Source organism: Salvelinus alpinus, chromosome 20 (assembly GCF_045679555.1).
Source record: "Salvelinus alpinus chromosome 20, SLU_Salpinus.1, whole genome shotgun sequence".
In the NCBI taxonomy this organism is placed as follows: domain Eukaryota; kingdom Metazoa; phylum Chordata; class Actinopteri; order Salmoniformes; family Salmonidae; genus Salvelinus; species Salvelinus alpinus.
Window position 1 is genome coordinate 34158262 of NC_092105.1, and position 22551 is coordinate 34180812.

Here is a 22551-nt window from a genome sequence, read left to right on the forward strand (position 1 = left end):
AGTGGTGACAGCAGACAGACACCCTTTGCAGCCATGCTTTACACTTGCTGCCCTCTACTGGTCATACATTGGTACTACAGCGACTCCCCTTCACTGACGTGCAAGATAGAGATGTCAATAAGGTGGACAGTGATGCTCCAGCCAGGTAAGACAGCGTAGGTACACACACAGTATAAAATCTCACACCCTTGACAATTGAATACTGAAAATGTACTCCAATTTTTTTTAAACATAAAGTAACCTGTATGTAAGTTTATTTGACCAAGTCATTATTTATTATAAACTTTTAATTGAAAAGTACATTTTCCCTCCTGTACTATAGCACATCCCATTATTCACAGTAGTCTCTTTCAGTCAGGAGGAGCAGTCCAAAGAACACAGGGCTGTGTCTGAAATGGCACCCTATGCCCTTTAAAAGTGCACTACTTCTGATCAGAACCCTATGGGAGCAGGTCAAAAGTAACACACTATTTAGGGAAAAGTGTGCCATTTCAGACACACACATAGTCTGAGAGGAGAGGCAGAGCAAGAGGGGTGGATGGTGGTGGGAGGCAGAGCAAGAGGGGTGGATGGTGGTGGGAGGCAGAGCAAGCTGGAGATGGAGTCTCCAGATGAGGATGATATCCTTGCCACCCTGACGAGGAGGCATCTAGGTAGCTCCAGAAGTACTCTCAAAGTGGCCTTTCTTTCAGCAGACAGAATGCTCACTCAAGAACTTACACCACAAAGAATACATCTAAACATACAATCTAATTCAACAAAGCAAAAAAACTAAAATGTTGTTTGTTCTATCCTATTTACAAGTGTTTTGAGATATTACTGAACAGGAATATGACAAAGGAAACTGGGTTAAATGACAGAATCGTTTAAGGTGTAGGAGGGGTTAAAATCCCTCAAGGTTAAATGAAACGACCTAGTACAGTACTACATACATACAACTGTTATCAAAACAGGGAGGGGAATAGTATTCCAGTCTTGCTGATGTCCATGAGAAGTTGTTGACTCTAGAGTCCTTTGATTCCAGGAAAGCTCCTCTTCTAGAGCTCAGTCAGATGTGATGGGTTTAACATTGGAAATGTGAGCTTTCATGATCCAAGATGTATGTGAGTGGTTGACATTGGATGACAGTAGTTGACATTAAAAAGGTATGTTGACTTGAAGATCCAAACTCTCCAAATTGAAGCAAATAAGTAATTTGTCATTTGAGGGGGGAATTAAGATGGTAGTAAAATAATTTTGGGGGCAAGGGCAAGCAAATTAAAAGGACAAATACAGCGTTAAATATAACCAGGACTTCTTTAAAAAAAACAAAAAAACAACATCAAGCCACTTTCAGAATGTAGAATATTAGAAAATAAAACAAATCAACCCATTCTGAGAACAATCAAAAAATAAATACACCCCTATGCGTACTCCTTTGTTTGTGTGTTTGTTTGTGTGGCACAGAACTCAGTCCAGACTGTCTTTTGGTGTGTCAGTATCCCTGTAGTCCATTGTAAACCTTCTGTACTGACGATTGTTTCAGAATCCCCCTCACTCCTGAGAACAACAAAAGGCACAATTTAAAGTACTAACCATTGTGATCATAATTATTACATGTTTCAGAATCATTCATCGCTGACAAGTTAATCAGTACTTTCATTGTCTTCTTGTCAGTGGCATAAAGCCAAAGGCTCTAAGGCGATTTATTGTGATGTATTTTTGTCCCCTATGGTTTGCACATTTAAAATGTTGGGGTGTGAGCCGAGGACCCTAGAGCTCAGTGGTCCGCCACCCCCCCTGGCCTTGCAGGAGCGTGTCCTGCGCCTCTCCAGTCTTTGTGTACATTGTTGATATGCATCATCTTTATGGAAGAACAAGACCCCATACCTAATATGTAACATGCAGTTGACCTTTTACTGATAGCATCAATGTCAACTCAAGTCTAATAGATCATTACAAAACCCTTTCCCCATGTTTATCAACTTCCTCCTTACCCTCTTTCTGATTGTCATCCAGCTGTGTCTGTGGGAACTCGATGTCAAATGAGACAATGAGAGATCCACGGATGTTGTTGTTGTCAAAATTTGGCAGGCCTTCTCCCTTCTTCCACAGCCGGGCACCGGGCTTGGTGATCTTGTCCCTCTCAATGTGAACCTGCCACAGGGGCAGTCACAAGTCAATGAGGTTGTTATTGATTAAAAGATGTGTCAATTTTGGATCAATCATTCCAAACCCAGATAAAACCTACTCTGGACAGAAAGCATGCTCAATGGAGAATATCAATTGAAAGTTATTTTTAGTCCAGGAATAAGCTTAATTTGGGTCGGGGAAACTTATTTTGGGTCGGGGAAATTTGGGTCGGGGAGCCATTACATTTGATTCATGTTGGAAAAACAGTTCATGTGTATTCCCGAGTGGCGCAGCGGTCTAAGGCACAGCATCTCAGTGCTAGAGGCATCACTACAGACACCCTGGGTCGAATCCAAGCTGTATCACAACCGGACGTGATTGGGAGTACTATAGGGCGGCGCACAATTGGCCCTGCGTCGTCCGGGTTTGGCTGTCATTGTAAATAAAGAATGTGTTCAACCGACTTGCCTAGTTCAAGAATTTATTTTATTTGTCTCCACTGGGAATCTTGTTTTTGGTCCTGATTAAACATGTAGAATCGGCCACAGACAGTTGGCCTGAGTTGGGGGAAAACTACCCAATGCAACACTGATAGTTAGTAGGCTGTAGTTGGATAGATGTGTAGGAGCCTTTACACACCGTATGTCCATCGAGGTGTGTGATGTCCATCTCAAAGCCAACCAGAGCCTCTACCAGGGAGATTGTGACGTTAGTGTACAGGTCATCTCCTCGACGCTCAAACACTGGATGTCTGGAAGCACATACAATCATTGTTCAATAAAACAGCTTCAACTGACAAATTATTACTGTACAATAAAAACAGGCTAACAGAATGCATTTGCATAAAGCAAGCATACAAATAAATATAAAACAGAAGGGCCAAGACACAGACAACGCGAGTAGAGTACATTCCAAAAATATTTACATAACATCAATGTATTCACTTGACAGTTTGATCTTTACTGAAAAAGGTATAAGACTCACAAGGATAGATCAGCCTCGTCAGAATCATTATATAATATCTGAAATAAGGAAATGCATGCTGCTCTTACTTCATAACTTTGATGCGGAAGCGTAGATCCCCTGGCTCTCCGTCGATGTGAGGTTCACCTGTAAAATATATTATTATTTATATACAATGACTTTACCCTTGTTTACCCATGTTATCCTGATGGTTGAGTAAGTAGCTTACCTTCTCCAATGAAAGGGTACTCCATCTCATCTCTCACTCCCTGTTCAATCTCCACCTCCAAAGTTCTCTCCTCATTCACCAGCCTGGGATCATTGAGAGAGACAAATCCTAACCATTATTATGAAACTATTATCTTTATTACTGAGCATGTAAAGAAAGACACCATTGTCTCCTGCGTTATCAGTCTCAGCCAATAGGACAGTGACTCACTTTATATTGGGGCACTCGTCACACACTACTTCCTGTGTCATCTGGAAGCGTCCAGGTCCGAGCTGCGTCGTCCTCATTTCCTGTCTGCAGTTGCATTTCCTTTTCCCAGGGGCCTCTTTGGCTACAGGCTTGTTGCGCACAACCTGGGCGGTGCATATAGATGATATGATGAGAGTGGTAGGTATGTGTTGGACTAGGGTAGGACTGGTGAAGCACACCAATCCTATACAATATATCACAGACCACCATCAGTGATTAATAGTACCTCTACAAAGTTCCCAGAGTACACTTCTTCGAGTGTGACCTCCAGGTCTAGTACTATGTCATTTCCTCTGGGAATGTTCCTGTCCTGTTGTCCTTGCCTGTTTCCTCCGAACATGAAGCCAAAGTCCCCAAAGAAACTGTAAGAGGTGATGGTTTGTGAGAGAACAGTGATGCCAAAGGCATTCTTTGATTCTTAAAACCTCACATGCTTAGGCCTACAATTGGGTATGGCTTGTAATTGGAATACAGATGTCATTATTTTACAACACACTAGTGCCTAGTAGTATAAATGAATGGAACGCTCATTAGATATTGTTAAGCACAGGTATATGTATTAATGTGTGACTCCGTACAGTATATTATGGTAATTAGGTAAACCTACTATTAGGTCAACCTACCTGGAGAAGATATCATTGTGAGAACCATGGTGACCCTCTTTCAGACCATCCTCTCCGTATGCATCATACTGCTTCCTCTTCTCATCATCTGAAAGCACCTACAAACAGCACAACACCAGGGACTAAATCTCACTTAAGTCACAAAATAAAGGGTTTCATTGAATGTGTGAATTTGCAACACTGTATAAACTTTAATTGCAAACTCTTAATATCACATAAAAAACACCTAAATAGCTCATCATGCAATTGTCCTAATTTGAACCCTTTCAATTTTGTTATCGGATTAGTGGTCACTCATGATGCCATTGGTGCAAATCATAGAAGCTGTCACTGAGCAGGTCCGCGTGCTCCACGTCGTGTTTTCATGAGAGCAAGCGGACCACAATATGAGCCAATCAGAGGCAGCCACACGGTCTTCTTGGCCAATCAAAAGGCTTGTCGTTTCCATCGACACTCGCCGTGGTTAAGTGATACAGTATTTTCAACCTAACTTACCTTACCCGCTCAGGCGTCTTTTTACGCCTGCTACGTTAGGTTACCAACAACAACCAAATAGGTTGCTTCAGTTTCCTACAAAATACTTTTGTATCGGTGCCTCGAGCGCTTCAGCAAATTAAATAACGAAAACCCTAATATACACCCTGCTTAAATTTGAATTATTAAAAGGTTATTGGGAGAGAAGCAATAAAACGCTAGCGTTATCACATAAAACTCAACAAAGTTGCCGTTCATATTTGTTAAAATATCTTAATGACATGAGCATTGTTTCTGAAGCCACAAATCAGACACCATTATTATACTGGTAAAACAAAAAGGACCATTCAACGCATTGGCAGATAAGTTATATAAGATACAGGCAAACACAGTGGGTCATTTCCTACCTCATAGGCTGACCCCAGGTCTGCGAATTTGTCAGCAGCAGTAGGGTCATCGGGGTTTCTGTCAGGGTGAAGCTGGAGAGCCAGCTTTCTGTAAGCCTTCTTGATGTCCCTCACAGATGCCGACTTGCTCACCCCCAAGATCTTGTAGAAATTTCGCCTGTAGAGAAAGGTGAAAATGCGAGGGGAATTTAGTTACAGAGACACTTGTAGATACAGTATTTTCCCTTTCATGATAGGGACAGGTGGAGTAGGGTTCACAAACGTGTCGTTTATATATAATAATCTTAGCTTGTGTCTTGTATTTATTTAGTTAAAAAAAAATCGAAAATGGGGATCACCCAGAGTGATTCAGATTGATATCAAGAACTCATTTGAGAGTACAAAGCCAGCGGGAAAGCTAGCCCACTCTTCCCTGAGATGGCATTCATTCCCTTTAATAGTATGACTCAGCCGATACACGATACTGGAAACTAAGAATCAGGCAAGGGTGATGTTGACTACCCGATCGGACAATTATTTATTTAGTGTTGTTGAGATTGCTTATTTTCCCCCTCCAGCTAGTAGCGAACTAGCCCTATTACACATGGAGAATGGGGTTCAAAAGTGTAGACCAATCACAATGAAACATGTGTACCAGTTAGCGACACCGCGTTTAACCGTTGCAGAAGCTGTGTGTACGAATAATATAGAAACATGTACTTACCCTGCAAGCACTGCCGCAACAAAATACAGGACAAGACAGCAAACACTGCACAAATTCATCCCTTTAACGGCCATAGATCCCAGTTTCTTCAAGAAACCAACAGAACAACCCGGCTTTTTGATGTTGGCTTCCTTCTGTCACTAGTTCTCTTCCTTCTGTCAAATCAGAACCGCCCACGTGAAATCCAGAAGTCCCGCCTCTCATCCTAAAGCCCGCCCACCCTTAAAGGCGCTGCATGGTCAATCTGCTGTCTGCATTGGCCATGCAGCATTTACGGTGTTACGGTCTCTGGGCATTCATACTGTACTTCCTGCGCTTCGTAGAGCAACGCAGAGATGTTGTGGAGGAAGTTATCAAGGAAGTGAGGTTCTGTTTATACAGGACCTCCCGCCCCCATCTATCGTCAACCAATAATGACAATGCGGAGCTATACGGCACTATATGGACCCCTCCGCATTGTTATTGAGCCCCCCACATTGTTACAATATTTGGGAGGCGCAAGGCGATGCGGTACAGAGCTCAATTAGGCCTCTGCATGCATCCAGACGCTCTGCAATTCCGTCACACCCTCCATACAGTCTCTGGCCACATTTCTGATCGAGCATAAATTGGCTTTTAGCTACAGCAACAAAAGCCTGTGTAAACTTTTGCTATATCTTTGCAATACCCTTTTTAGTGGATGAATGTAGGATGTGCATCGGTTTTCAGCAATATCCCCAAAAATCGTAAAATATTCTCCCTTTCTGTCTGATTGAGAAAGAAGGGTGCAATTGCAGCCTGCAATTCCTGCATGTGGGCATCACAGGAGGTTGGTGGCACCTTAATTGGGAAGAACGGGCTCATGGTAATGACTGGAGCGGGATCAGTGGAATGGTATCAAATACGTCAAACACATGGTTTCCATTCCATTTGCTCTGTTCCGGCCATTATTACAAGCCATTCTTCCCTCAGCTGCCTCCACTGGTGGGCATTCCAGCATCTGCAGGAACCACTCTTTATACTTCTATTGGTAAATGTTTTAATTAGGACAGGCAGGAGTGATCCTGGGGTCAGTAGGGGGCGTTAAAGCACTAGCTAGTAGCTAGCTAGCCGTACACCGGTAGACTGTCTTTCGCCCCCGCCTGTCAGGCACTGTTTTCCCGCAGTGCTATTAATGACGGCAATCGGTACACCGCAGGCGGGGGCGACACAGTTAACTAGTTAGCTAGCACACTGTCGCCCTAGCCTCCCGTCTGCTGTGCTAGTGAGAGTCGGGGACAACCGGTAGACAGTGTCCTCCGCCCCCCGCCTGTTGGGCACGGTTTTCTCCGGTACACAGCAGGCGGAAATGCTAGCTAGTTAACTAACACACGATGTCGCAAACTAACAAGTTAGCTAGCACATGGTTTCACATTGTTTGATTTTTAAGTAATTCATTTGCATTTTATTGCATGACATAAGTATTTGAATACCTACCAACCAGTAAGAATTCCGGCTCTCACAGACCTGTTAGTTTTTCTTTAAGAAGCCCTCCTGTTCTCCACTCATTACCTGTAGTAACTCCACCTGTTTGAACTCGTTACCTGTATAAAAGACACCTGTCCACACACTCAATCAAACAGACTCCAACCTCTCCACAATCAAACAGACTCCAACCTCTCCTGGTGACAAGCCACATTTCTTCAGCCTCTTGAGGTTGAAGAGGCGCTGCTGCACCTTCTTCACCACGCTGTCTGTGTGGGTGGACCAATTCAGTTTGTCCATGATGTGTACGCCGAGGAACTTAAAACTTTCTACCCTCTCCACTACTGTCCCGTCGATGTGGATAGGGGGGTGCTCCCTCTGCTGTTTCCTGAAGTCCATGATCATCTCCTTTGTTTTGTTGACGTTGAGTGTGAGGTTATTTTCCTGACACCACACTCCGAGGGCCCTCACCTCCTCCCTGTAGGCTGTCTCGTCGTTGTTGGTAATCAAGCCTACCACTGTAGTGTCATCCGCAAACTTGATGATTGAGTTGGAGGCGTGCATGGCCACGCAGTCGTGGGTGAACAGGGAGTACAGGAGAGGGCTCAGAACGCACCCTTGTGGGGCCCCAGTGTTGAGGATCAGCGGGGTGGAGATGTTGTTACCTACCCTCACCACCTGGTGGCGGCCCGTCAGGAAGTCCAGTACCCAGTTGCACAGGGCGGGGTCGAGACCCAGGGCTTGATGACGAGTTTGGATTTTACTATGGTGTTAAATGCTGAGCTGTAGTCGATGAACAGCATTCTCACATAGGTATTCCTCTTGTCCAGATGGGTTAGGGCAGTGTGCAGTGTGGTTGCGATTGCGTCGTCTGTGGACCTATTGGGTCGGTAAGGAAATTGGAGTGGGTCTAGGGTGTCAGGTAGGGTGGAGGTGATATGGTCCTTGACTAGTCTCTCAAAGCACTTCATGATGACGGAAGTGAGTGCTACGGGGCGGTAGTCGTTTAGCTCAGTTACCTTAGCTTTCTTGGGAACAGGAACAATGGTGGCCCTCTTGAAGCATGTGGGAACAGCAGACTGGGATAAGGATTGATTGAATATGTCCGTAAACACACCAGCCAGCTGGTCTGCGCATGCTCTGAGGACACGGCTGGGAATGCAGTCTGGGCCTGCAGCCTTGCAAGGGTTAACACGTTTAAATGTTTTACTCACCTCGGCTGCAGTGAAGGAGAGCCCGCAGGTTTTGGTAGCGGGCCGTGTCAGTGGCACTGTATTGTCCTCAAAGCGAGCAAAAAAGTTATTTAGTCTGTCTTGGAGCAAGACATCCTGGTCCGCGACGCGGCTGGTTTTCTTTTTGTAATCCGTGATTGACTGTAGACCCTGCCACATACCTCTTGTGTCTGAGCCGTTGAATTGCGACTCTACTTTGTCTCTATACTGACGCTTAGCTTGTTTGATTGCCTTGCGGAGGGAATAGCTACACTGTTTGTATTCGGTCATGTTTCCGGTCACCTTGCCCTGGTTAAAAGCAGTGCTTTGCGCTTTCAGTTTCACGCGAATGCTGCCATCAATCCACGGTTTCTGGTTGGGGAATGTTTTAATAGTTGCTGTGGGTACGACATCGCCAATGCACTTGCTAATGAACTCGCTCACCGAATCAGCGTATTCGACAATGTTGTTGTTTGACGCAATGCGGAACATATCCCAATCCACGTGATCGAAGCAATCTTGAAGCGTGGAATCAGATTGGTCGGACCAGCGTTGAACAGACCTGAGAGCGGGAGCTTCCTGTTTTAGTTTCTGTCTATAGGCTGGAAGCAACAAAATGGAGTCGTGGTCAGCTTTTCCGAAAGGAGGGCGGATGAGGGCCTTATATGCGTCGCGGAAGTTAGAATAACAATGATCCAGGGTTTTACCAGCCCTGGTAGCACAATCGATATGCTGATAGAATTTAGGGAGTCTTGTTTTCAGATTAGCCTTGTTAAAATCCCCAGCTACAATGAATGCAGCCTCAGGATATGTGGTTTTCAGTTTACATAGAGTCAAATAAAGTTTGTTCAGGGCCATCGATGTGTCTGCTTGGGGGGGAATATATGCGGCTGTGATTATAATCGAAGAGAATTCTCTTGGTAGATAATGCGGTCGACATTTGATTGTGAGGAATTCTAAGTCAGGTGAACAGAAGGACTTGAGTTCCTGTATGTTGTTATGATCACACCACATGTGAATGCCTCTGTGGAGCTCATAAGTATAGCCATGCAGCCTATTTTGGCGGGTTCACAATATCGGCCGTACAGATGTGGAATGCCAGTGGAGGAAGCCAGCAATGCCCAACAATGTGCAGTCAGTGGAGGACCTATACCCAGCCGAAGACTACAACCCTCTGTCTCGAGAGCCCACAGAGGAGGAACTTCAGTGGCTAAGGAACCGTTTCCGGGGCATGTTCAGTGGAATAGCACATCTCCTTGAACCTGAGTCAGAACAACCGCTACCCTCCTGTCTGTACTGGACATTGTTTAAAGAACAAGGGCACCTGGGGCATGCAAAATTCTATTCATTTAAAAATGCCAGGTAGCTAGCTAGGTAACTTGAATAATGCCCCCCAAAAATTATACACATGAGAAATACACTATCAATTATTCACACAAGAAACTAAAAAGGCTATAATATTTACTTGTTAGGTTACTTGCTACTTGTTGATGGGAGTTTGTATGGAGAAATGTGGAGGTTTTTCCTACCCTGTGCCTTGAGTGATGACTCAAAGCTTGCGACAGGAAGTGTAGTTCTGTATGATAGCTACATTAGCAGCTAATTAACATTTAATTTTTTGGGGGTTAATTACAGATAAAACTGATAAAAGTTACCTTGTCCGGTAGAGATTTGCACAGTTATTATTAAATATTAGTAAATATTATAGCCTTTTTAGTTTCAACTACAGACCTGTATCCCTTCTTTCTTTTCTCTCCAAAACTCTTGAACGTGCCGTCCTTGGCCAGCTCTCCCGCTATCTCTCTCAGAATGACCTTCTTGATCCAAATCAGTCAGGTTTCAAGACTAGTCATTCAACTGAGACTGCTCTTCTCTGTATCACGGAGGCGCTCCGCACTGCTAAAGCTAACTCTCTCTCCTCTGCTCTCATCCTTCTAGACCTATCGGCTGCCTTCGATACTGTGAACCATCAGATCCTCCTCTCCACCCTCTCCGAGTTGGGCATCTCCGGCGCGGCCCACGCTTGGATTGCGTCCTACCTGACAGGTCGCTCCTACCAGGTGGCGTGGCGAGAATCTGTCTCCTCACCACGTGCTCTCACCACTGGTGTCCCCCAGGGCTCTGTTCTAGGCCCTCTCCTATTCTCGCTATACACCAAGTCACTTGGCTCTGTCATAACCTCACATGGTCTCTCCTATCATTGCTATGCAGACGACACACAACTAATCTTCTCCTTTCCCCCTTCTGATGACCAGGTGGCGAATCGCATCTCTGCATGTCTGGCAGACATATCAATGTGGATGACGGATCACCACCTCAAGCTGAACCTCGGCAAGACGGAGCTGCTCTTCCTCCCGGGGAAGGACTGCCCGTTCCATGATCTCGCCATCACGGTTGACAACTCCATTGTGTCCTCCTCCCAGAGCGCTAAGAACCTTGGCGTGATCCTGGACAACACCCTGTCGTTCTCAACTAACATCAAGGCGGTGGCCCGTTCCTGTAGGTTCATGCTCTACAACATCCGCAGAGTACGACCCTGCCTCACACAGGAAGCGGCGCAGGTCCTAATCCAGGCACTTGTCATCTCCCGTCTGGATTACTGCAACTCGCTGTTGGCTGGGCTCCCTGCCTGTGCCATTAAACCCCTACAACTCATCCAGAACGCCGCAGCCCGTCTGGTGTTCATCCTTCCCAAGTTCTCTCACGTCACCCCGCTCCTCCGCTCTCTCCACTGGCTTCCAGTTGAAGCTCGCATCCGCTACAAGACCACGGTGCTTGCCTACGGAGCTGTGAGGGGAACGGCACCTCAGTACCTCCAGGCTCTGATCAGGCCCTACACCCAAACAAGGGCACTGCGTTCATCCACCTCTGGCCTGCTCGCCTCCCTACCACTGAGGAAGTACAGTTCCCGCTCAGCCCAGTCAAAACTGTTCGCTGCTCTGGCCCCCCAATGGTGGAACAAACTCCCTCACGACGCCAGGACAGCGGAGTCAATCACCACCTTCCGGAGACACCTGAAACCCCACCTCTTTAAGGAATACCTAGGATAGGATAAAGTAATCCTTCTCACCCCCCCCCCCCCCCCCCTTAAAAGATTTAGATGCACTATTGTAAAGTGGCTGTTCCACTGGATGTCATAAGGTGAATGCACCAATTTGTAAGTCGCTCTGGATAAGAGCGTCTGCTAAATGACTTAAATGTAAATGTAAATGTTATTAAAACATCATGCCAGGGTAAGCCTACACAAAACACAGACCTTATATTAAGTAGTTATAAAATCCCCTATGGAAAAATGAATGGTGGAAAACGATTGGAACCATTTCTGGGGTTTACCGCTAGGTTTTATGGGTATTATAACTCGTACAGTGGTACGGTGTTTTGTCTGTCTGCTAACGCGTTAGTCTGCTTTGTATCAGCTAGCTACTAACGTCTCCTTAATGCTAAGCAAATAAATCAAGCAACTGCTGTTAGCTTCATTCTATTTCTATGCCAGATCATCTCTGCTTGCCAGTTGTCATGGGAACATCAGGCAGAAGTCCTAGTATCCAGGACGCCAGGAGGGAACAACAGCCAGACAACAAACATTTGCATTGGAGCAAGAGGCAGTGAAATAAATGCCATTTGGGAAGCAGCCAATGAAAGGGTCCATATGCCCATTCTGTTACCTATAATGTTAAAAATCCGTTTTTACAACAGCTAGTTAGTTATGATACCACTTTCATCTAATACTGCAATATTGAAAAGAAGACCAGAAGCCCCCAATGAAATAGGTGAACTCTTGTTTAAAACCTTTTGGCATACTCCAAGCAGGCTGTCGTGTGCTTTTTACTGAGGAGTGGCTTCCGTCTGGCCACTAACATAAAGGCCTGATTGGTGGAGTGCTGCAGAGATGGTTGTCCTTCTGGAAGGTTCTCCCATCTCCACAGAGGAACTCTGGAGCTCTGTCAGTGACCATCAGGTTCTTGGTCACCTCCTTGACCAAGGCCCTTCTCCCCCGATTACTCAGTTTGGCCGTGTGGCCAGCTTTAGGAAGAGTGTGGTAGCAGGATTACAAGATTGTTATATTTATACACCAAATGGTTGTTTTATTCTTGCCTAAAACAGTGAAAGGGTCCATAACATCCAATGTTTTCATAGTTTTTACAATAAATTGTTTTCCTTTTCAGTAAGAACAGTACCCTCTGCTCAACTCTGCAACCTCTGAACGTGTATGTGTCTTTCGGAGGGGTTGAAATAAAGTATAAGGCATGTATCTGTTAGATATCCGTGTACATTGGACAATAAAGTCATCTTTTTCTTTTTTCTTCTTTGCAGTGCCTCAGCCTGGTGATGGAGGACTCAGTGTACCGCGGACAGGCAGTCAATCCCATCCACAAGCTGCTCTCCAGAACCCCTCTCCAGGCCCAGGCAGCATACTCCAAACTCACCTACTCCTTCTCCCTGCACCCCCTGCTGGCGTGGCTCAGAAAGGCCCTGGTCCTCAACCCCTCAAGTCACTGGTCTTGGCTCAGCAAGGTAGGTTACTACCACCTAAAGTAAACCTTTATGTGGATCATTCATTTAGATGTAGATGTTACAGTCAAAGAAGGCGTGTTAGTATGTCTATAGAGGTTAGTGAGTTATCTTGTGACTGTTTTATAGCTCACCTTTTTTGTGGGAGAAGTAGAGAGCTATCAGGATTGAAGCATGGCTGTGTGTCTGTGACTGACCGTACTTCTGTTCTCCTGTCCTCCAGTGGAGGGCGCTATGAAGAGAGCTAAGATCGCCCGGAACACCCACATTGCCCCCCCAGGCAGCAAGATGGTACTAATGTCACAGTGTTCAGACAGATCCTGGCCATGGAGTCAGACAAGCTAGCAGTAGCTAACGTCAAAATACACTGTTGCAGTGATGCCTTATGCTTCGAACACACCGACAGCGTCATTGCATTTTGGTACACCAGAATCACATTCATTTCCAATGAAACGCTGCGTTTGCCTTGCAGCATTGCATTGCAGAGGCAGTTGCAGTGCGTTCGGTGTGGTGCATACGTTGGATTTATCGAACGTATGCGTCAAACTGTATGCCTGGATGGCTTGACAGAAATGGTAGCAGAAGGTGAATGTTGAACTTTTGTTGCATACATATCCAGATAATGCTGCATCCTATTTTGCACAATGAGTCTGTCAGTGTGATGGAAGCGTTAATCTACCTGCTCTCTCCACTCAGGTCAGGTTACGGAAACCCTATAGCCTGACCCACTTAACAACCACAACAGATCAGCTTCAATAGAGACGGTAGTAGTGTTTATGGTTTGTTATTTATATCATTTCTACTTTTGACTGATGACTTTGATGATTTTCATCTCAGCCATCATTCAGTCCATCACACAGTGTTGGTGACTAGAGTTTTACTGTAGTTAACATAGTAAATAATTTATGAAGTAGTGGTGAAATGTTCTGTTATGATATGGGGGGAAGGTTAGTGTTAGGACATAGACAAACACTACCATGATACACTTCCACACGCCATCCCCAAGTAGCAGCACCAACCGAGTCAAGGGCTCTGTTCTGCCAGGAAGCCTTGATAATTCCTTAGGGGCGAGCGATCAAGATTGCTTGTCAGTCCAGGGGACAGGAGGCCAGAAGCCTCTCAGCCGGCCTTTGTTTGTTTCATGGTGTTAGTTTATCTCTTTAGTTGGGAATGCGTTTTTGTATTTTCCTTTTTGTACATATTTATGATTCATCATCTGAACAAATAATAATCTGATTGGAATGGCCTACCAAGAGGTCAAGAAGGAGCTGGCCCTGGAACAAAGGTAAGGTGGCTGTCTCCTGGGTAAGTACATTTAACACCTAGTCGCACACACATACTTCCCACGTTTATGCACACATCAAATCAGGTTACAAACCATTTAGCTGGGCTTAAGACCCCTAGACATAACGAGAGCAACAAAATCAGTACAATAGTTATTGGTTTCGTAGCAGTTCCTTTAATATTGCTATACTGTAACAATGTCCATTAGCTCAGGTGAGATGACATTCCCAGTGGTGTGTGTGTTTTAGGTCAGTGAGTCTAAACGTCAGGGTGGTGTTTGTGGCTGGCCATAGGGTCCTCCTCCTACTGTACCATCCACGCCCTCAGCCCATACTCCTCCCCGGGAACACTGCTCTCACCCCAGGGACCTTCCACACACTACCCCTCCCTGGAGGATCACATGGCAAGTGTGGGTTTAGCTGTGGTGCCAAATGCCTGGGACCAGCCCTTACTGCTGGGTGTGAAGGGCACCACCCCAGACCCTGGCTCCTACCACTTCCTGACGGCCGCTGAGTTTTTAGAATTGGAGGGGGACATGTGTGAGGTGCCAGGTGGACTGCCATCGAGGTACCAGAAGGCCCATGAGGAGAGGGAGAAGAGTGTACAGGACTGGCAGAAGACGGTGAAGGATGCCCACCAGAACAAGTGAGTGACAGAGCAGACACAGCCACTACCAGTCAGCCAATCTACCGCTTAGATTTATCAGCAATTTGACCAGCGCTCAGTGAATGGAAATATGAAGTGCTTTCCAGTTTCCAGGATCAATGTGAATATAATGCAGTCACTCGAAAAGTCTGTGACTGTACTGTGTCGCTTAATTTACATAACAAGTGACCCAGTTGCCTTCACTAATATGATTTACAAATAAATGCAATGATTTAATGGGGAGCTAATGGAGGGGCCCAAGTGCACATTTAAAGTGAACTCTGGTTGTCTGCTAATGTTTGAGTCTTGTTCCTGTAGTAAGTTGTCTGTTTTCAGAGAGCGGTGGTGTCAGTTCCAGGCCCTGGTGGAGCAGAAGTTCCATGAGTGGCTGTTGGAGTCGGGACACAGGCATGGGCTGGACAGCCTTATCCCCCCCCCCCCCCCTGCATTACTTCCCAGGACCCCTCGGACAGCGACAGCCTGGAGGCCAGGCCAAATGACACCAGGCAGGAAGGGACATCTAGACGGACAGTGGGGAGGACACCTTTTGCCTTGCTGACTTTTTGGGTTCTTGTTGATGGAGATCCCCATACAAAGAAGCTTTTGCCACAGTCAGCTGTTTGCTTCACAGCCACTGGTAGCACTAAGCCCTTTGTTTGCATGCTGTCCACAGTTCCAGGCAGGCCTGGATCTGATCTGAGGATCACTAGACTGCAGAAGGGTGGCCTGGTATACACCTCTGGCTCTGTTCTAGTCCCCTGTATGCTGTATAGCCCTCCCACTGCTGCATTCCTTCATCTAGTTGAGACTGGTGCATCCAGATTCTCTACCCTTGCACACTCACTCTCATGGATTTACCAATGGTGGGGATGGTAGAGAATCAGGACACAGGCAGTGGTCCTAGAGTACTTGGGGTACGACTACAGGGTACCTATTGTTAGCCACTCAGGTTAGATCTGCCTAGAGTCTGGTTCTTCTGTTGTGTGTACTGTACCAATTAAATAATAGGGAATCATTTAACTGTCTGTTCAATTCAGAGATTGACCTTGTCCAGTATAGGGGAAAGATGTATTAATGTATACATATGATATGATATTAAGTTGTTAATATATATTTTCTGGTAGCATAGGAGAGAGGGTGTGGTGAATTTAAAGGCCTGTGCCAAATTCCAAGGAATGTAATACCTTTAGCACCTGAGTGCCAATCTGTTTGTGCTGTCATGTCAACTCCTTATCACTCATTGTCATGCCAAACTGCTTCAAAATGTTTGACTTTGGCAAGGGGGTTGGCAAGAGCACAAACCGATCTGGGACCAGGCTAGTACCTCCCTCAGATGGGACTTTGGTCTGTAAACTATAATAGCCACCTCGAAGAAGATGGCAGAACACATTAGTGTTATGAGAAGAGAAAGATGCCTTTGAGGGAGCAGTTATATTCCGTTACATGGGCCATTAAGTTATATTCCGTTACTGTGTACTATTAAAATAAGCCTATCATGCTCCAGAGAATGCTGATGTTGCTAGGTAACCAGGTATTTCTCTTCCTTATTAGTCATTTGCTTTGCTTCTTCGGCCAGTGTGGATGGATGAGATTGTATTATTGTTACTATGGCTTACTTTTATTGTTCTTCTGCCTTGCTGCTGTAGTTTAGTTCTCAGGGACTTCCCCTGTGTATAGCCTCTTTAATGTTATGTCATCTTATTGTGTTACTTTTTATTTTATATTTTACTTTAGTTTATTTAGCATATATTTTCTTAACTCTATTTCTTGAACTGCATTGTTGGTTAAGGGCTTGTAAGTAAGCATTTCACGGTAAGGTCTACTACACCTGTTGTATTCTGCGAATGTGACAAATAAAAATTTATTTGATTTGCCTTTCAATTAAATTGCACTATGTCGGCCTACCTACATGTTACAACGGAAATTATTTTCAATGTTTTCTAAGAGCACAATTTTGTTTAGTTCTCTTTTTTCTTTAGTCATGAATAAACTATTCATTTTTGCCTTGACATGCCTTTTATTGTTGAATAGCGTACTTTCTTAGAGACCCTGTGTAACGTTCGTCATTAGGAGAAAGAGAGGAGGACCAAAATGCAGCGTGATGATTATCCATTTTAATGAACACGAATAATCTAACAAAAACAACAAAACACGAGAACGAAACGAAACAGTCCTGAACGGTGAAAAATACAAAAAAACACAGGAACAATAACCCACAACCCACAACCCACAATACAAAACAGGCTACCTAAATATAGCTTCCAATCAGAGACAACGACAAACACCTGCCTCTGATTGAGAACCATATCAGGCCAAACACATAGAAATAGGCAAACAAGATAAACAACATAGAATGCCCACTCATATCACACCCTGCACCCTGATCAGACAAAACATAGAAACATACAAAAAAACTATGGTCAGGGCGTGACAGTACCCCCCCCCCCCCCCCCCCCCCCAAGGTGCGGACTCCAGGCCGCAAAATCTAAACCTATAGGGGAGGGTCTGGGTGGGCATCTGTCCGCGGTGGCGGCTCTGGCACGGGCTCTGGCACGGGCGGCGACCCTCGCCGCCGACCTTGGACTGGCAACCCTAATAAAGGTCCCCACTGGACTGAGGAGTGCCTCTGGACTGAGGGGCAGCTCCGGACTGAGGGGCGGCTCCGGACTGAAGGGCGGCTCCGGACCGAAGGGCGGCTCCGGACCGAAGGGCGGCTCAGGCGCCTCCGGACCGAAGGGCGGCTCAGGCGGCTCCTGACCGAAGGGCGGCTCAGGCGGCTCCTGACTGAAGGGCGGCTCAGGACAGACAGGCGGCTCAGGACAGACGGGCGGCTCAGGACAGACGGGGCGCACTGTAGGCCTGGTGCGTGGTGCCGGAACTGGTGGTACCGGGCTGGGTACACACACCTCAGGGCGAGTGCGGGGAGGAGGAACAGGGCATACTGGACCCTGGAGTCGCACTGTAAGCCTGGTGCGTGGTGCCGGAACTGGTGGTACCGGGCTGAGTACACGCACCTCGGGGCGAGTGCGGGGAGGAGGAACAGGGCATACTGGACTGGAGGCGTACTGGAGGTCTAGAGTGTAGAGCTGACACAACCCGTCCTGGCTGGATGTTTATACTTGCCCTGCAAATGCAGGGCGCTGGCACAGGACGCACAGGGCTGTGCAGACTCACAGTACGCAGAGCCGGCGCAGGATATCCTGGTCCAAGGAGGTACACTGGAGACCAGGAGCGCTGAGCCGGCACTCTCCTACCTGGCTGGATGCCCATTCTAGCCCGGCCAATGCGAGGAGCTGGAATAGAGCGCACCGGGCTAGAAATGCGCACTGGAGACACCGTGCGTTCCATCGCATAGCACGGTGCCTGACCAGTAACACGCTCCCCACAGTAAGCACGAGGAGTTGGCTCAGGTCTCCTACCTGACTTAGCCAATCTCCTCGTGTGCCCCCCCCCCAAATGTTTTATTGGGGTTGCCTCTCGGGCTTCCGTGCTAGCCGTGTACCCTTATATCGTCGCCGTTCCTCCATTCTCCTGTATCCCTCTTCGCATTGTTCCATAGAATCCCAGGCGGGCACTGGCACTCTCTCTGGATCAATGGACCACCTCTCTATCTCCTCCCAGGTTGTTACCCACTCATCCTTCTCCCGGGTCCATTTTTCCACCAAGCGCTGTTCCTCCCATTCACGCTGCTTGGTCCTTGTTTGGTGGGTGATTCTGTAACGTTCGTCATTAGGAGAAAGAAAGAAGGACCAAAATGCAGCGTGATGATTATCCATTTTAATGAACACGAATAATCTAACAAAAACAACAAAACACGAGAACGAAACGAAACAGTCCTGAACGGTGAAAAAAACAAAAAAAAACACAGGAACAGGAACAATTACCCACAACCCACAATACAAAACAGGCTACCTAAATATGGCTCCCAATCAGAGACAACGACAAACACCTGCCTCTGATTGAGAACCATATCAGGCCAAACACATAGAAATAGGCAAACTAGACAAACAACATAGAATGCCCACTCATATCACACCCTGACCAAACAAAACATAGAAACATACAAAACAAACTATGGTCAGGGCGTGACACCCTGTATATCGACCTCAGCTAATGTTTAGTTATACTGTTGGACAAATCACAAACCATTACAATTAGCTGTAGCACAGTCAAAATGTATAGAGATAAACTATTTTTGGCTAAGAAGGAGGAGCAGATGTTGAACAATCACCTCCGAATCATTCATTGGCCTTAGAGGAGGAAGGGAAGAGTGATTGACCTGCATGCTTGACAGATTTTCATGCTTCTTGGTTGTATTCTAGTGTAATGGACCTTGCGTATTTCAAATGTCTAATGAATGCCTCCAAGTTCATCCACACACATATTTCCCCCATTTGTGTTTAGTTGAAGACATGAATATGCCTGAAGAGAACTTGTGACACTTTAAACAATGGGGGCACAATATCTCTGCATCTGGGCAGAATTTGGCACATTTGGTAGACTCTTGGCCTGAGGTGGTAGGCACATTGGGCATAGGCTGGGGTGGGGGTGATGGGAGCAAGCTGGCAGGGTGGCGTGTAGGGAGGGTGTGTGTTTTGGTGGATGTAGGGGGCGAGATGAGTTGGGGGGCAATTCAGCAAGCCAGCAGAGAGGGGGTCAATGGGCACTCTCACCATGCTGTCATTATGCCGTAATCCCGCTTCACTTTTCTGGAAAAACTGAATAGCACTAGAATCACTGACTCAATTTTTGGATCTAATTTTCATGACAAAGCGATTGTTCCACTCACTGTTTAAAAAACTGGGAGGCTGGGTATATAAAAGGGCTTGGGTGGCAGGACCAGAGGCATCCAGACTTCAGGGAGACCAGCAGACCACCGCTATCTATCAAGCCTAGCCCACAAACAATGTCCAAAATGGGCAGGGTGAGTAACAGGGATTTGGCCGCTTGGCTCTGGGCAATCACTGGCTCCATCAGAACAGGTTCTACTGATACAGTATAGTGGGCAGGATAGTGATTATGGCAGTAGCATAGCAGTGATTTTCTGTGGTGTGTTTGGTTTAGTTATGGGATGGCCCATTTTCATATTTTCTGTCAAACTTGGCTGATTTATCCTGCTGGCCATTTCCATAGTAATAACAACGTAATAGTAGAATTGTAATTGTAATAATACTCGTGTAATAGTCTTCTGTGTGATGCCTGGTATACAAGTGGAGGGCACTATTGCCAGATAGCACAGCTCAATCCCATCTGTGAGATGGAATGCTGGTTAAAGCTTGTCAGCACTGGTGTCCTGCAGAAATGGACATAATCTCTGTTTGTCCTCCATATACATTTTATTATAAATACAGTCTTCGATTTGGCATTCAAGTGCCATCAAAAATATTTACATTGGAGTTATTCTGTGATGGAAAGACTAACTCAAACTGATGAGCTTACCCACATCTATGGCTTTTAGAAATAGCACTAGCTGCAAAGAAAGGCATCAGGAATGGGTTGAGTGGATTGACTTGTTCTTTGGTAGGTTGGAAAAAGCAATTCATTGTGTAAAAAGGTACCTACAGTGCAGTGCAGAGCTTTTATCAAGCATATGAACCTAAGTTCAACCCACTCACTCCACTCTGGTCTCTTTTGTTCTCGTCCAGATTGTCTTTTACGAGGATAAGAACTTCCAGGGCCGTCGTTATGAGTGTGACAGCGACTGCACCGACTTCCATTCCTACCTGAGCCGCTGTAACTCCATCCGTGTGGAGAGTGGAGCCTGGGTGGTGTACGAGAGGCCCAACTATATGGGCTACCAGTATGTTCTGACCAGGGGAGAGTACCCTGAATACCTGCGCTGGATGGGCCTCAATGACCGCCTCAGCTCCTGCAAAATGATCCACTTTGTAAGTCTGCCACTGCCTCAGTCCTAGAGCATTATAGTGAACGAAAAGAGATATCATTATGTTTCTTCAATAACAGTATCTAGATGGGGTATGTCTGTTAGGTCTATGCTGAGCTGTCTGAATGGGGTGTACCGTATGTTGTATTATAAACCGGGTAGTTTGGGTCCTGGATGCTGATTGGCTGAAACAGCATTTCAGCCATGTGTACATCAGACAATATATCACAGTGATGACGCAAAAATACTTGTTTACTGTTCTATTTATGTCAGTAAACAGTTTATAATAGCAATAAAGCAACTCTGGGGTTTGTGGTATATGACCAATATACCACATCCCCTCTGGCCTTATTGCTTCATTAGAGCACAGAACACTGTACACTTCCCTTCAATGCACAGGGTAGGCTATACATTGTAATAGTAATTTCATAGATCAACAGAAAAACCAAGAATAGCTATTATAGTGATAGCAAAAGTGGTATAGACAGGTATATGCAAGTAAACCATTTCTGACTGTTCGTCAGATGGGCATATTAGGCATCCCAATCCCAATGAGGCCAGGCACAGAACAGTGACAGTGGCGGTTCACCCAGGACACAGGGCTTTGTCAAAGGAGTTCAATACCAGCATATAGCACTGATCAAGTGATTGTGGCACTGATCGCTATTGGCTGACCTAGAGCTGGCAGGAAGAATCAGACCTACACTTCTACTGTAGAATCAATAGATTTTCCAACTATGGGGCAGAATATGGTGGTGGAAATATTCTCTGTAACACAGGAAGCCATAAACGGCCCAAACAACAGCAGTGAAAAAAATACAGCATGTTATAAAAATATATGTTTCTTTTCTCATGATGGTTCGTTCAGTTTCGGACCAATCTCAAGAGTATAAAAACATTGGATTGGCGATGAGTTGGTAGACAAATGCATTTTGGGTCGACCAGAACATCGACAAACACACAACAATACTTTACAAACCTTGTGTGTTACTAACTATCCTTACATCCTAGCCCCCAAAATAAACCAGAAGTTGCTGAGTAAGAATCTCATCTCCCTATATATCCCTCCTTCCCCCTTTCTCTTACCCCACATCCCCTCCCCCTTTTTTCCCAATCCCTTGCACTAACCCCTCGCCTCCACCTCCACTACTACCACCACCCCTCCCCCCATCACCACCACCCCCACAGTCCTGTGGGACCCAGTACAAGATGCAGCTGTATGAGAAGGATGACTTTGCGGGCCAAGCCTTCGAGGCCACCGAGGACTGCCCCTCAGTCCTGGAGAAGTACCGTTGGAGGGAGGTGTACTCCTGCAAGGTCCTGGATGGCTGGTGGGTCTTCTACGAGCACCCCAACTACCGCGGACGCCAGTACTTCCTGGAGAAGGGAGAGTACAGGAAGCCTGGGGACTGGGGTGCAGTCAGTCCCACTGTCCAGTCCTTCAGACGCTTCACTGAGTGAACCTCCTGACCACAACAACACCAACCTCAACACCAACCTCAACCTCAAACCCAACCTCACTATTATCATACATAATATGCATAATATGGACTTTGAATAACCCTAATACTTCTTGATTTTTAATAACGCCTAGGCTATAACTTTGAGTCCTTTAATTGTGACTTTACTGAGGTCTCTCTCCTGAAATAAAAACTTGGCTGGTAAGCAGATCTGAAAATGTTGGCATTTTTTTGTGCCTGTGTCAGTGAATGTGTGAAGCCGTAAGGTAGGAGGTGTATTCTTTTGTCCAAAATGTATGACCCTGAACTGATACGGCCCAAAGGGAGAGCAACTTCTACATGCGGAATTTAG

The 22551-nt window shown here is 45.9% G+C and overlaps 2 protein-coding genes and 1 pseudogene across 2 annotated transcripts; 2 read left to right on the plus strand and 1 right to left on the minus strand.

Moving 5' to 3' along the window:
• Nucleotides 1-248: 248 nt before the first annotated feature.
• Nucleotides 249-5949, minus strand: LOC139546700 (dnaJ homolog subfamily B member 11-like). The gene is made up of 10 exons (XM_071355395.1): nt 5761-5949; nt 5058-5214; nt 4177-4274; nt 3780-3915; nt 3515-3657; nt 3305-3387; nt 3165-3222; nt 2752-2863; nt 1977-2136; nt 249-1539 (listed from the first exon to the last, which is right to left on the minus strand). The coding sequence occupies exons 1-10, from the start codon at nt 5832-5834 to the stop codon at nt 1475-1477; spliced, it is 1086 nt and encodes a 361-aa protein (XP_071211496.1). The 5' UTR covers nt 5835-5949; the 3' UTR covers nt 249-1474.
• A 601-nt stretch (nt 5950-6550) lies between these two features.
• On the plus strand, nt 6551-16789 carry LOC139547110 (TBCC domain-containing protein 1-like; annotated as a pseudogene).
• A 2716-nt stretch (nt 16790-19505) lies between these two features.
• LOC139546716 (gamma-crystallin S-like) lies at nt 19506-22409 on the plus strand. Its single transcript, XM_071355432.1, has 3 exons — nt 19506-19779; nt 20501-20743; nt 21928-22409. The coding sequence occupies exons 1-3, from the start codon at nt 19762-19764 to the stop codon at nt 22198-22200; spliced, it is 534 nt and encodes a 177-aa protein (XP_071211533.1). The 5' UTR covers nt 19506-19761; the 3' UTR covers nt 22201-22409.
• Nucleotides 22410-22551: the final 142 nt, after the last annotated feature.

Bases quoted from the DNA above. Each gene is read 5' to 3' on its own strand.
- LOC139546700 (XM_071355395.1), bottom strand. From the start codon at position 5,834: ATGGCCGTTAAAGGGATGAATTTGTGCAGTGTTTGCTGTCTTGTCCTG. The intron at 2,137-2,751 runs GTGTGTAAAGGC...CCCCTGTGGCAG, and splicing joins CACACCTCGATGGACATACG to GTTCACATTGAGAGGGACAA. The intron at 1,540-1,976 runs GTAAGGAGGAAG...TGTTGTTCTCAG, and splicing joins GGATGACAATCAGAAAGAGG to GAGTGAGGGGGATTCTGAAA.
- LOC139546716 (XM_071355432.1), top strand. The intron at 20,744-21,927 runs GTAAGTCTGCCA...CCACCCCCACAG, and splicing joins CCTGCAAAATGATCCACTTT to TCCTGTGGGACCCAGTACAA.